At 38.6% G+C, this 12049-nt stretch overlaps 1 protein-coding gene and 1 long non-coding RNA gene across 2 annotated transcripts in view; both read left to right on the forward strand.

The window, feature by feature from the left end:
• Window positions 1-12049, forward strand: part of LOC117691340 (uncharacterized) — a 186314-nt gene that overhangs the window by 105904 nt on the left and 68361 nt on the right. The gene's annotated exons all lie outside the window — the stretch shown is intronic.
• On the forward strand, window positions 3391-9778 carry LOC117681956 (uncharacterized). Its single transcript, XM_066081627.1, has 3 exons — window positions 3391-3511; window positions 4010-8802; window positions 9301-9778. Exon 2 carries the CDS (start codon window positions 4787-4789, stop codon window positions 6875-6877), a length of 2091 nt encoding a protein of 696 aa, XP_065937699.1. The 5' UTR covers window positions 3391-3511; window positions 4010-4786; the 3' UTR covers window positions 6878-8802; window positions 9301-9778.

Consider the following 12049-nt stretch of genomic DNA (forward strand, 5'->3'; position numbering starts at 1 on the left):
TATAAATTTAATAAGAGGCCTAAGGGCCACATCGCTCACTTGAGTAACACTGATCATAACTCTAACCAGCAAGCGGCAGCATTTGGAATCAATGATATGGTATCTAGTCTAGTACAAACAATAGAATCATAGTGAATAATGTTAGCCTATTTGTTTCAGCTGATTACAAGCCATCAACAACTTCTTAGCACAGTTTTTCCAGCTTATTAATTCTGGTTTAATTCAATTTCATCATTCTTCTTACGCGCCTACCAAAAATACATTAAATTGAAGAAATATAACTTGCAACATTAAAATGTTAATGATTCCCCCAATATAGAGGAATAATAGAATGGTTCCCTGTCATTAATTACAGGGCACTTGCACTCGTAATCAATGTTAGCAAACCAGCTAGTCTATTATTTGAATATAAATATGAAGATTTTGATCCCCACCTTAATTAGACTTTAATATAAACAAAATGTGTGTTAAATTTCTAACCTATTCATGTATTTATTTGAAATAGATAATAACACTAAAACAACATCAAACAAACCTATTTTACAAATTTCATCAGATTTTCTTAAATTTCTAACCTATTCATGTATTTATTTGAAATAGATAATAACACTAAAACAACAACAAACAAACCTATTTACAAATTTCATCAGATTTTCTTAAATATATAATCTTATAAATCAACCTTATTCCCACCGCCTTATTAAGATCTACAAGGGAAAAAGACATATCTAAAATATTGCAGTATAGTTTATTCTTATCTACTGTGGAATCATTAGAATTTGTGTGGCTCAATTTTCGTGGTATTCGTGGGTACCTCCTGGCCCACGAATTTACATCCCCAACGAAAACTAATTATTAAAGATTTTGTTTGCCTACTCAAACTGAAAACTGACAAATCAACGAAATTACATCCACACGAATAAGCAAAAAATCCACAATCAACGAAAATTGGCCCCCACGAAATTAAATGATTCCGCAGTATCTTCACAAATAATAGCCTTTTGATTGTTCAGAAGAATTATTTCAGTGTTGTTTTTAATTAAGGTGTTCCGTATCCAACGAAGACCTTATTGGTCTTCTTCGGATTCTTTTTCTTCTTCTTCTTTTTTTTCTTAACACTTTTTGTGCACGCGATATCTCAAAAATGGCTCCACGGATTTACACGAAATTTTCAGATCTTACTACCTATATTCTGAACCTTATCAGAATGGTAGTGAAGAAGAAGATTTTCTAAGATTTAATACATTTTTACTATATGGCCATATTGGCCCCACCCTAGAGCCTGAACCCCTGACCCCGGGGTCATGAATTTCACAATTTTGATAGAAGACCTCATGGACATTATAATCATGCATTTAGTTTTTAACAAATATATATGGTAGTAGAGAATAAGATTTTCTAAGATTTAATACATTTTTACTATATGGCCATATTGGCCCCACAATAGAGCCTGAACCCCTGACCCCGGGGTCATGAATTTCACAATTTTGGTAGAGGGCCTCATGGACATTATAATCATGCATTTAGTTTTTAACAAATACATATGATGGTAGAGAAGAAGATTTTCTAAGATTTAATACATTTTTACTATATGGCCATATTGGCCCCACCCTAGAGCCTGAACCCCTGACCCCGGGGTCATGAATTTCACAATTTAGGTTGAGGGCCTCATGGACATTATAATCATGCATTCAGTTTTTAACAAATATATATGATAGTAGAGAAGAAGATTTTCTAAGATTTAATACATTTTTAGTATATGGCCATATTGGCCCCACCCTAGAGCCTGAACCCCTGGCCCCGGGGTCATGAATTTCACAATTTTGGTAGAGGGCCTCATGGAAATCATAACCATGCAACCAGTTTTTGGGAGTAGAGAAGAAGATTTTTGAAAATTTGGCTTTTTTTGCACATTTGGCTCCGCCTGTGGCACCCCAGGGGTGGTAGAGCCATAAATTTCGCAATGATGACTAAAATCAAGATTAAAGTTATAGGCATCCTCTTTACAATGATTTGTGAAGAATTCATTTTCATACGATACTATTTAAAAATTGGTTGAAATCGGGGGCAGATATTTGACCATACCGCACATAGTCCTTTAGTGGTTAAAAGCAGGGGGCTAGAGTCTGTGGAATCTGTGATAATTTTAAGGCTTTCACGTTTTCGTTGGAAACACATGCAAATGGTCCACGTATTGCAGTTCTTTTTTAAAGGACAGCAACTTGTTACAATAATAAAATCACTCATATTAAAAAGTTATGTTATACGTGTTATCCCTTAAAGTTAAAAATAGCAAATGGTCAGTTCTATATTTAATTCTGGTTGTTGATTTGCTGGGAGAGTTGCGCGGCAGGTAGTTTTCTGGTGAGGGGTAGTTTTTGTCGAGCTCAGGAGAGGTAGACATTATATGTCTGAGATACACAACTAAATACGACTTCTGACATGACTTCATACTGTAAGTTCTTTTACTTTTTAATTCACAGTTAAACTTTTGATTGTCTATAGTCTATTCAGTGAGAAGTGTGAAAGCAGATAATGAAAGGCGGTGTAGATTCGCGTGCTTACTTGATCACAATCGCAGGTAATCTAAGTTGCAACTGTAAATAGTAATTGCATTATTCCATTAAGAATCCATCGCTTATGTGTAGTTATTGTTAGCTTATTTAATAATTAGTTAGATTAAAATTTATTTTTTTAAAAAATTGTTTACAGTTTAAAACCAGTGCTGGCTGAAAATCCGTCACGCATGATTGACTTCACCTGAAAGTTTGTAGAGTTACCTGTCCTTGATTTAGTACGAGTTACTCATCTTTGATTTTTTTTTCAGCTTACTTACCAATTTTTTTCCAGCTTATTAGGTTAATTCAATTTTTGTGGCAGTTTGATAATCAAACATTTTATTTGCAGCAATAAGTTGTAGTTAGAATAATTAGAATAAGGCGTGTTTATTTCAGTTTGGAATTCTTTTTAAGTTTATTAAGTTAGACTTAGATCTGTGTGTACTTAAAAGCATAGTTACATGTAGAGATGGCAACTGGCGATCAAAGTGTTCATTTAAATAGAGGTGATCAGAAAGCAACATTCAACGAACAGCAAATTAAGCGCCATACCGACTACAAGATATTGACTAATGATGAGTATCAAATACTGAAACCGGTTGCACACAGTACACCCTCAGCCGCAAGAGAGAGTGGTGGTGCAAGACCAAAAGATCAAATTCGTAACGTCAAATTTGAAGATCAGTCACAAATGCAGATTCAATATACAGAAGGGCATACAAGTGTTGTGACAATCACTGTTCATATCGAACACACCCGATTTTATTTTTCCCATAATTCTTTGCAACGTGCTTTGGCCGACCCTAACAATAGGCGCTAAGATATACCCGGCCGAGCTGTCCAGCAATAAAGACGTGCTTAGTGTATGAAGGGGGTATCGTGTTAGAAGCCTGTGTGGCATGTTTTAGTTTCACAAGTTCAGCATTTGACGCGGACACGGATAGCTGACCGTGGTAAGTATTTATTTAGTTTGGTGTAGTTTATTTGTAAATTTTTGCCTTTTTATTAGTATTACGCAGTCGTCCTATAAAGTCACCTTGACCATTGTTCACTGTAGAGTTACCTGTGTGTTCACTGATGTGTGACTTTAGCGAGAGTGTTTAAATGGAATTCGTCTTTTTCTATAGTACAGTTTTTGCTATTGCTGTATAAAGAAACGGTGATTTAAAGGGCTATTTTCTATGCGTTATTTTATTTTACAATTTATGGTCACTTTTTCCACTTAACTACTTGGGCGGAAGTGCGTCACCGGAAGTCTCAGACGCCATATTGTTTACTGTAAACAAATAACTTAGTTACCATATACTTACAATATTTTGAGATGTTGCCTTTAATATAATACTATTTATACATTATCATAGTTTGATACTATCAGTGAGATACTTATATGATGTATTATACAATATTGTTTTTATGATGATGTTATGGTGTCACTTGTACACTTATTGTAGTGTCATATTGTTGATGTTGAGAAGATGAAGATGTGATGGTCATGTCGATGATGATGGTGTAGATGATGTCGTTCATGGTGAAGTCGATGACGATGCGATGTTCATGTTGATGACGACGATGATGTTATGGTGATGACGACGATGATGATGGTCATGTCGATGAAGATGATGTAGATGATGTCGTTCATGGTGACGTCGGTGATGATTATGGTGTTGTAGTTGATGATGTTGACGATAGTGGTGATGATGATGATTGTGGTGACGAAACTACTCTAGTTGTGGTTGTCCGTAGTTGGTCCAGGACTACAGCCCCGGAGATTCGGACACTCTTCTAATTTATTTTTGGTCATTTGTATAAACATCATATTTTTTCTGGTTGAGTGAAAGTTGTGTGAGTGTTTGTGTGGTTTAGTGTTTATATTTCTATCTTTTCTTTCTTTCTCTTATTTTTTTTGTTATTAAATTTTGTTAAATTTAAGATGTCTTGTTGTTGTTTGGAGTAGCCTCCGCTCATCCCGTTACAATTGGTGGCAGCGGTGGGATGAGTTGACTCCTCCAGATACTACAAGATATCTTTATAAGTGAACAGTTGCCAAGGTTTATTTTATTTTTCATTTTTTGATCTTTTTTGTAGTACATGTAAGAGCAAGTGTAGGTCGTTGTTTCCTTTTCCCTTGGTGAGTACATTACGTTAGGCAGATTGTTTTGTTAAAAGTTGAGAAGTTAGTCCCTTTATGAGATAATTTTGAGGTAAGTTGGTCTGTCAGTCAATGCACCATGTCTACTGTCAAGGAGATGCTGGAGCTACTTGAAGTGGGGACCAAGATGGGGATGAAGGATGAAGCCCTTCAACAATTCGTGAAGGACGAACAGGCCAGAATGCGGGACGAACGTGAGAAACATAGAGTCGAGAGACAGGAGGAGAGAGACCAGGAGGAGAAAGACCGCGACTTCAAACTACAGATGGAGAAAGAGCGCGCCGCAAGAGAACATGATGAGCGAGAGCACGCCCGATTGAGAGAACATGATGAGCGAGAGCACGCCCGATTGATAGAAGAAAAGAGACATCAGCAAAAACTAGAAGAACTGGAACTTGATCACAAACTGCAACTCGAGAGATCTCACATGAAGCCGAGTGTTGTGACTAAAGAGGAGAAAGAAACTTCTCAAGTGATAAAAGGACCAAAACTTCCTCCGTTTGAGGATTCGAAAGACAACATTGACGCGTACATTCAAAGATTTGAGATATACGCAACAACGCAGAAATGGAATAAAGACACGTGGGGGACCCATCTTAGCGCATTACTCAAAGGAAAGGCACTGGATGTGTTCGCAAGACTCTCACCCGAAACAGCACTTGATTTCAACGAGTTGAAGAACGCCCTGTTGAAACGATTTGACATGACGGAGGACGGTTTCCGCAAGAAGTTCCGATTTTCAAAACCAGACGGAAGTGAAACTTTTATGCAATTTTCTACCAGACTGGACAGTTACCTTGAGCGGTGGATTCAGCTGTCTAAGACTAACAAGACATTCGATGATCTGAAGGACTTGTTCTTACGTGAACAGTTTTTATTGTGTTGCTCGAAAGAACTTGCCTTATTCCTAAAGGAGAGGATTCCTACTTCGATCCAAGACATGGCGCGATACGCGGACCAGTTTGCTGAGGCCAGAACAGTGACATCCTCTTCACTTACGCAAAAACCGCTCTTTGACAGACGACAGCAGTCCGATAGACAACCGCCGTACAAAGATTCCGTGCAACAAAACCAATCTGGAAATGCAGTGAAGTGTTATGAGTGCGGACGACAAGGACATAAAGCCTTTAACTGCAACTTCCGCAAAAGTCCGAATAACAGGCCGTTTAATTCGAGCGAGAAACAAGAAACAACACCGAAACATACTTACCCTAGTGATTTTCAACGTGGGTCGTACAATAATGGGAACCATGGATATCCAGGACGCGGTAGAGGTCGCCAAGGAGCCGCGAGTGTCGTCGAGAAACATGGAAACTTACCGTGTGTTGGTGATTCGGTTGCTTTCTGTGAAACGGAAATGCCAGTTGTGAAAGGATGTGTTGGCAATAAACTAGTGACTGTGCTAAGAGACACAGGTTGTAGTGGTGCCGTTATTCGTAGAGAACTGGTAAACGATGATCAACTAACAGGGACATCTCAACGATGCAAGTTAGCAGACGGTCGTATTATTGATTCAGATGTGGCTAGAATTGATGTCGATACTCCTTACTTTACCGGAAGTGTTGATGCTTGGTGCTTTGATTCGCCTTCGTACGATCTTATTCTTGGTAATATTCGTGGAGTAAGGAAACCACATGAACCAAATTCAGCCTGGATTCATTCCGTTGAAAACATAGCAGCTGTTGAAACGCGTGCGCAACTGAAAAAGAAACAGTCTCCATACAAACCATTGAAAGTACCGGAAGCAATACGGGATGTATCGCCGGAGGATATCTTACAAGAACAACGAAACGACGAGACACTGAAAAAGTTATGGAGCTTAGCTGAGAGTGGACAGCTTAAACATTTCAGTGACGGCGGATTTTCAAAAATGTGTGAACGGAAGCAAATGTTGTTCAGAGAATTTTGCAGTCCCAAAGTGTCCAGTGGAAAACTTTTCCGACAGTTAATCGTTCCTCGGAAATACAGAACTATCGTCATGAAGATAGCACATGAAACGCTGATGGGTGGTCATCTGGGATCAAAGAAAACAACCGACAGAGTAGTGTCCGAATTTTACTGGCCAGGAATTCAGTCAGACATTAGACGGTTTTGCAGATCATGTGACGTGTGTCAGCGGACTATTCCGAAAGGAAAAGTACCTACAGAAGATAGGACATATGGACTATAAGATCGATATGGGAGGCAAGCTGAAAACTTTCCACGCAAATCTTCTTAAGAAGTATGTTGAACGAGATACATTGAACTGTGGTGTTTTGTCAACATGTGCAATTTCACTCATAGACTTTAGTGACCTAGATGATGATGAACAACAGGACTCTATTCTTATGCCACCTGTTACTCAAACCGAAACAGCAAAGGACATAAAGTTTGCAGACAGACTAACACCAGATCAGTTGGAAACTGCTAAATCACTGTGTGATTCGTTCTCAGATGTATTTACGGATATACCTGGAATGACGAACTTAGTGGAGCATAAGATTGTTGTGACATCGTCTGAACCTGTGCGTGTGAAACCATATCCAATTCCGTTCAGTACAGAGAAAACAATTACAGAAGAAGTTCAGAAAATGCTACAGTTGAATGTGATTGAGCCATCATCTTCCCCTTATTCAGCTCCAGTTGTCATATCTCGGAAGAAAGATGGAACGAATCGATTTTGCATTGATTATAGACGACTGAACTGTGCTACGGTATTTGATGCAGAACCAATGCCCAGTCCAGAAAGCATATTTTCCAAAATGACCGGAAAGAAGTTTGTGTCAAAGATAGACTTAAGCAAAGGATACTGGCAAGTACCGATGGCTGACGAGAGTAAGCCGCTTACAGCCTTTTCCACACCATCCGGATTGTACCAATTCAGGACAATGCCGTTTGGTCTTGTAAACGCGCCGGCAACATTTAGTCGTATGATGAGAAAACTACTTCAAGGTATGAACGGCGTAGAAAACTTTATCGATGATGTCATTGTTTTTACAGATACCTTTGAAGAACATCTACACATACTGAAGACTGTGTTCGAACGACTCAGAGATGCGGGACTTGCGGCCAGACCGACAAAATGTTTCATCGGATTTGACAAGATTGACTGTTTGGGACATATGGTGAGCAACAAGTGTCTAGAACCAGAACAGGACAAGATTGATGCAGTCAGAAATGCGCCAATACCACAAACCAAGAAACAGGTTCGTGCCTTCCTAGGCTTAGCAGGATACTACAGAAAGTTTATTCCGAATTTCTCTGCGATAGCCATTCCACTTTCTGATCTTACGAAGAAGGGCCAACCAAATAAAGTTATTTGGACTGAAAGTCAGCAACGAGCTTTTGATACATTGAAACACATGTTATCAGAAAGGCCAATATTGAAGTTGCCAGAATTTAATGAAACCTTCATTTTACGCACGGACGCTGCAGATGATGGGATAGGTGCTGTGCTGTTACAGATGGAGGATGACGAGAAACTACCCGTAGCGTACGCCAGTAGGAAACTTCAACCAAGAGAAAAGGCATACGCTGTTATCGAGAAGGAGTGTTTGGCGGTAGTGTGGGGAATACAGAAGTTCCACCAGTACCTTTATGGACGCGAGTTTCTACTTGAAACTGATCACCAACCCCTGACCTACCTTAACAAAGCAAAGACAGAGAACTCCAGACTGATGCGTTGGGCTTTGCAGCTTCAGCCATACCGCTTTAGGATCATTGCGATCAAAGGAAGCGACAATGTGGGTGCGGATTACCTGAGTCGTCAGTGAGATGTATAGTAGACAGTACAGGTATGTGTATAGGTTTTATTGTAAATACGTGAGAATTTTCAAAATTCAGTGATTGTTTATTTGAAATTGCAGGACAATTTTTTAAGGGGGGAGGTGTGTGACAATCACTGTTCATATCGAACACACCCGATTTTATTTTTCCCATAATTCTTTGCAACGTGCTTGGCCGACCCTAACAATAGGCGCTAAGATATACCCGGCCGAGCTGTCCAGCAATAAAGACGTGCTTAGTGTATGAAGGGGGTATCGTGTTAGAAGCCTGTGTGGCATGTTTTAGTTTCACAAGTTCAGCATTTGACGCGGACACGGATAGCTGACCGTGGTAAGTATTTATTTAGTTTGGTGTAGTTTATTTGTAAATTTTTGCCTTTTTATTAGTATTACGCAGTCGTCCTATAAAGTCACCTTGACCATTGTTCACTGTAGAGTTACCTGTGTGTTCACTGATGTGTGACTTTAGCGAGAGTGTTTAAATGGAATTCGTCTTTTTCTATAGTACAGTTTTTGCTATTGCTGTATAAAGAAACGGTGATTTAAAGGGCTATTTTCTATGCGTTATTTTATTTTACAATTTATGGTCACTTTTTCCACTTAACTACTTGGGCGGAAGTGCGTCACCGGAAGTCTCAGACGCCATATTGTTTACTGTAAACAAATAACTTAGTTACCATATACTTACAATATTTTGAGATGTTGCCTTTAATATAATACTATTTATACATTATCATAGTTTGATACTATCAGTGAGATACTTATATGATGTATTATACAATATTGTTTTTATGATGATGTTATGGTGTCACTTGTACACTTATTGTAGTGTCATATTGTTGATGTTGAGAAGATGAAGATGTGATGGTCATGTCGATGATGATGGTGTAGATGATGTCGTTCATGGTGAAGTCGATGACGATGCGATGTTCATGTTGATGACGACGATGATGTTATGGTGATGACGACGATGATGATGGTCATGTCGATGAAGATGATGTAGATGATGTCGTTCATGGTGACGTCGGTGATGATTATGGTGTTGTAGTTGATGATGTTGACGATAGTGGTGATGATGATGATTGTGGTGACGAAACTACTCTAGTTGTGGTTGTCCGTAGTTGGTCCAGGACTACAGCCCCGGAGATTCGGACACTCTTCTAATTTATTTTTGGTCATTTGTATAAACATCATATTTTTTCTGGTTGAGTGAAAGTTGTGTGAGTGTTTGTGTGGTTTAGTGTTTATATTTCTATCTTTTCTTTCTTTCTCTTATTTTTTTTGTTATTAAATTTTGTTAAATTTAAGATGTCTTGTTGTTGTTTGGAGTAGCCTCCGCTCATCCCGTTACAAGTGTCTTATGTGATGCAACGAATGTAAGGCCTCGATTTACAATTTTTTCAGGAGAAGAAAAATCTGAGACGTCTTTTGAGGTGTGGAAAAACGACGTTGAATGCGCAATAAGAGATTGCTCAGCGTCAACTAGTTTGATATTACAAGCCATACGTTCGTCGCTTAAAGGAAAGGCTAGGAGTTCGCTGCTAACGTTACCAACTGATGCAACTCCAGACCAAATATTACAAAAATTAGATGGTATTTACGAAAATATTTATCCCAGTGAAAAGTTAATCCAACAGTTTTATGAGGCAAAACAAAAAGAAGGAGAAACTGTCGCAGATAATGGAATATTACTTGAAAATCTTATACAGACATGTATTTACATAGGAACATTCCACTCTGATTCGAGAAATGAAATGCTGAGAACAAAGCTATGGTCAGGACTTAGTGACATAGACTTAAGAAACGCAAGCCGTTACAAGTATGACACCATAGAATATTTTGAAGAGTTGCGAAGGGAACTCGTACTATTGGGTTAGATTTGAGAACATCCGCCTCTGCTTCCGTTACTGCCACAGGAAACAAAAAGCAGTCGCAAATATCTAAAATAAGTATATCGGATAATGACTGTTCTTTAAATACTATACTTAAGAAACTTGAGGATATGGACAAAAGGATGATTGAAGTGGAGAAAGAGGTTAAAAGGTCAAGAGGCAATAGCCAACCTTTGACCCAGAATGAAACTAATGGTCAATCGGTACCAAGGTCATACACCAATACAGAGAATCGTGGTCGGACTTTTAGATCATTTGGTACAGGACGATTTAGAAACAATACACAGCGAGGCAATTATTACAGAGGTTACAGACAATATAGACGCACCAATGAGGATTTAAACGTTTAGAAGCTTCTAATGAGGGACAGCTTGGAAGCTTCACAGAGGGAAATTGTCCCGTTAATGTAAATATTGTCAATGATGCTACTGATGTACAGTGTGAGAGATGTGGTCTATCTGGTCATCCTGATTGAAAGTGCAGGGTCAGATTAGATCATTCCAAGAGTAAACTACTTAATTGGTGAGTGTTATAATATGTATATTGTTAGAATGTTTTCCAATGCATATGTACGTTGTGCAGTAGAATTATATTATAGTACATTAATTTTTGAATATCATGAATTAAGTTACAAACAACCTAGTTTTTATCAAATTTGTGTCTTGACTAGCAATTGTTCCTAGAAAATGTCAACAATGTGCAAACATTCAATGATCACAAATAATAATACAGAAATTTACACAAGTTCGTAATAATCAAACAGTTCTAACAATCTCCTTCTAGAATCCGGCAGAGTTTATCAACGGGGCGGATCAGAATATTTGTCGCAGTTTTAACTTTAACTTGTCGCACAAGTCCATTGCAGTCCGGTATAGTTTCACAAATAATGCCCATAGGCCACAAATTTCTCGGAGAATTAGAATCGACTATTAACACAACATCACCAATTTGCAAGTTCCGTTTGCTTTCGTGCCACTTCTGTCGATCGTTAAACATATATTCGATTTCACACATCAGGGTATTAAGTCCTTCGTCGTCCAAGGTCTGTTCCCTTAGAACGCTGTTCATGGCCTTGCGAATAATTCGAATGATTCTTTCCCACACTCCACCATGATGTGATCCAGCTGGTGGGTTAAACTGCCAGTCTACATTCATCTGTAACATTGAAATTTGAATCTGATGTTGATTCCATTCCTGTATGGATCGGGTGAGTTCACGCTCGGCGCCAACAAAATTAGTTCCATTATCAGAACGTATCTTCGTAACTTGTCCCCTTCTGGCAATAAAGCGTCGCAAGGCATTTATGTAAGAATCAGTGTCCAATGAAGCTGCTACTTCCAAATGTACAGCTCGACTTGCCAAGCAGGTGAATATTACGCCATAATGTTTCACACGACTTCTCTTTTGTTTTACTTCGAACGGTCCGAGGTAATCGACTCCTACTCTGCTAAATGGTGGTTCATCTGGAACGATGCGATCCTTTGGTAGATTTGCCATCTTCTGCTCTTCAACTTTCGACTTGAATCGTCTACATGTAACACATCTTGATATCAGCTTCCTGATGGCTGACGGAGCATGAATAATCCAATACTTTTCTCTTAACTTTGCCAAGATATGGTTTCTACCACTATGCATCAGTTCTTAATGAATTTGTCTAAGAATGATTGTTGACACATGATGATCTTT

This window comes from Magallana gigas, chromosome 4 (genome assembly GCF_963853765.1).
Source record: "Magallana gigas chromosome 4, xbMagGiga1.1, whole genome shotgun sequence".
NCBI lineage: Eukaryota > Metazoa > Mollusca > Bivalvia > Ostreida > Ostreidae > Magallana > Magallana gigas.

What these genes read in the sequence shown, in the direction of transcription:
- LOC117681956 (XM_066081627.1), top strand. Translation starts at nt 4,787, where the DNA reads ATGTCTACTGTCAAGGAGATGCTGGAGCTACTTGAAGTGGGGACCAAG.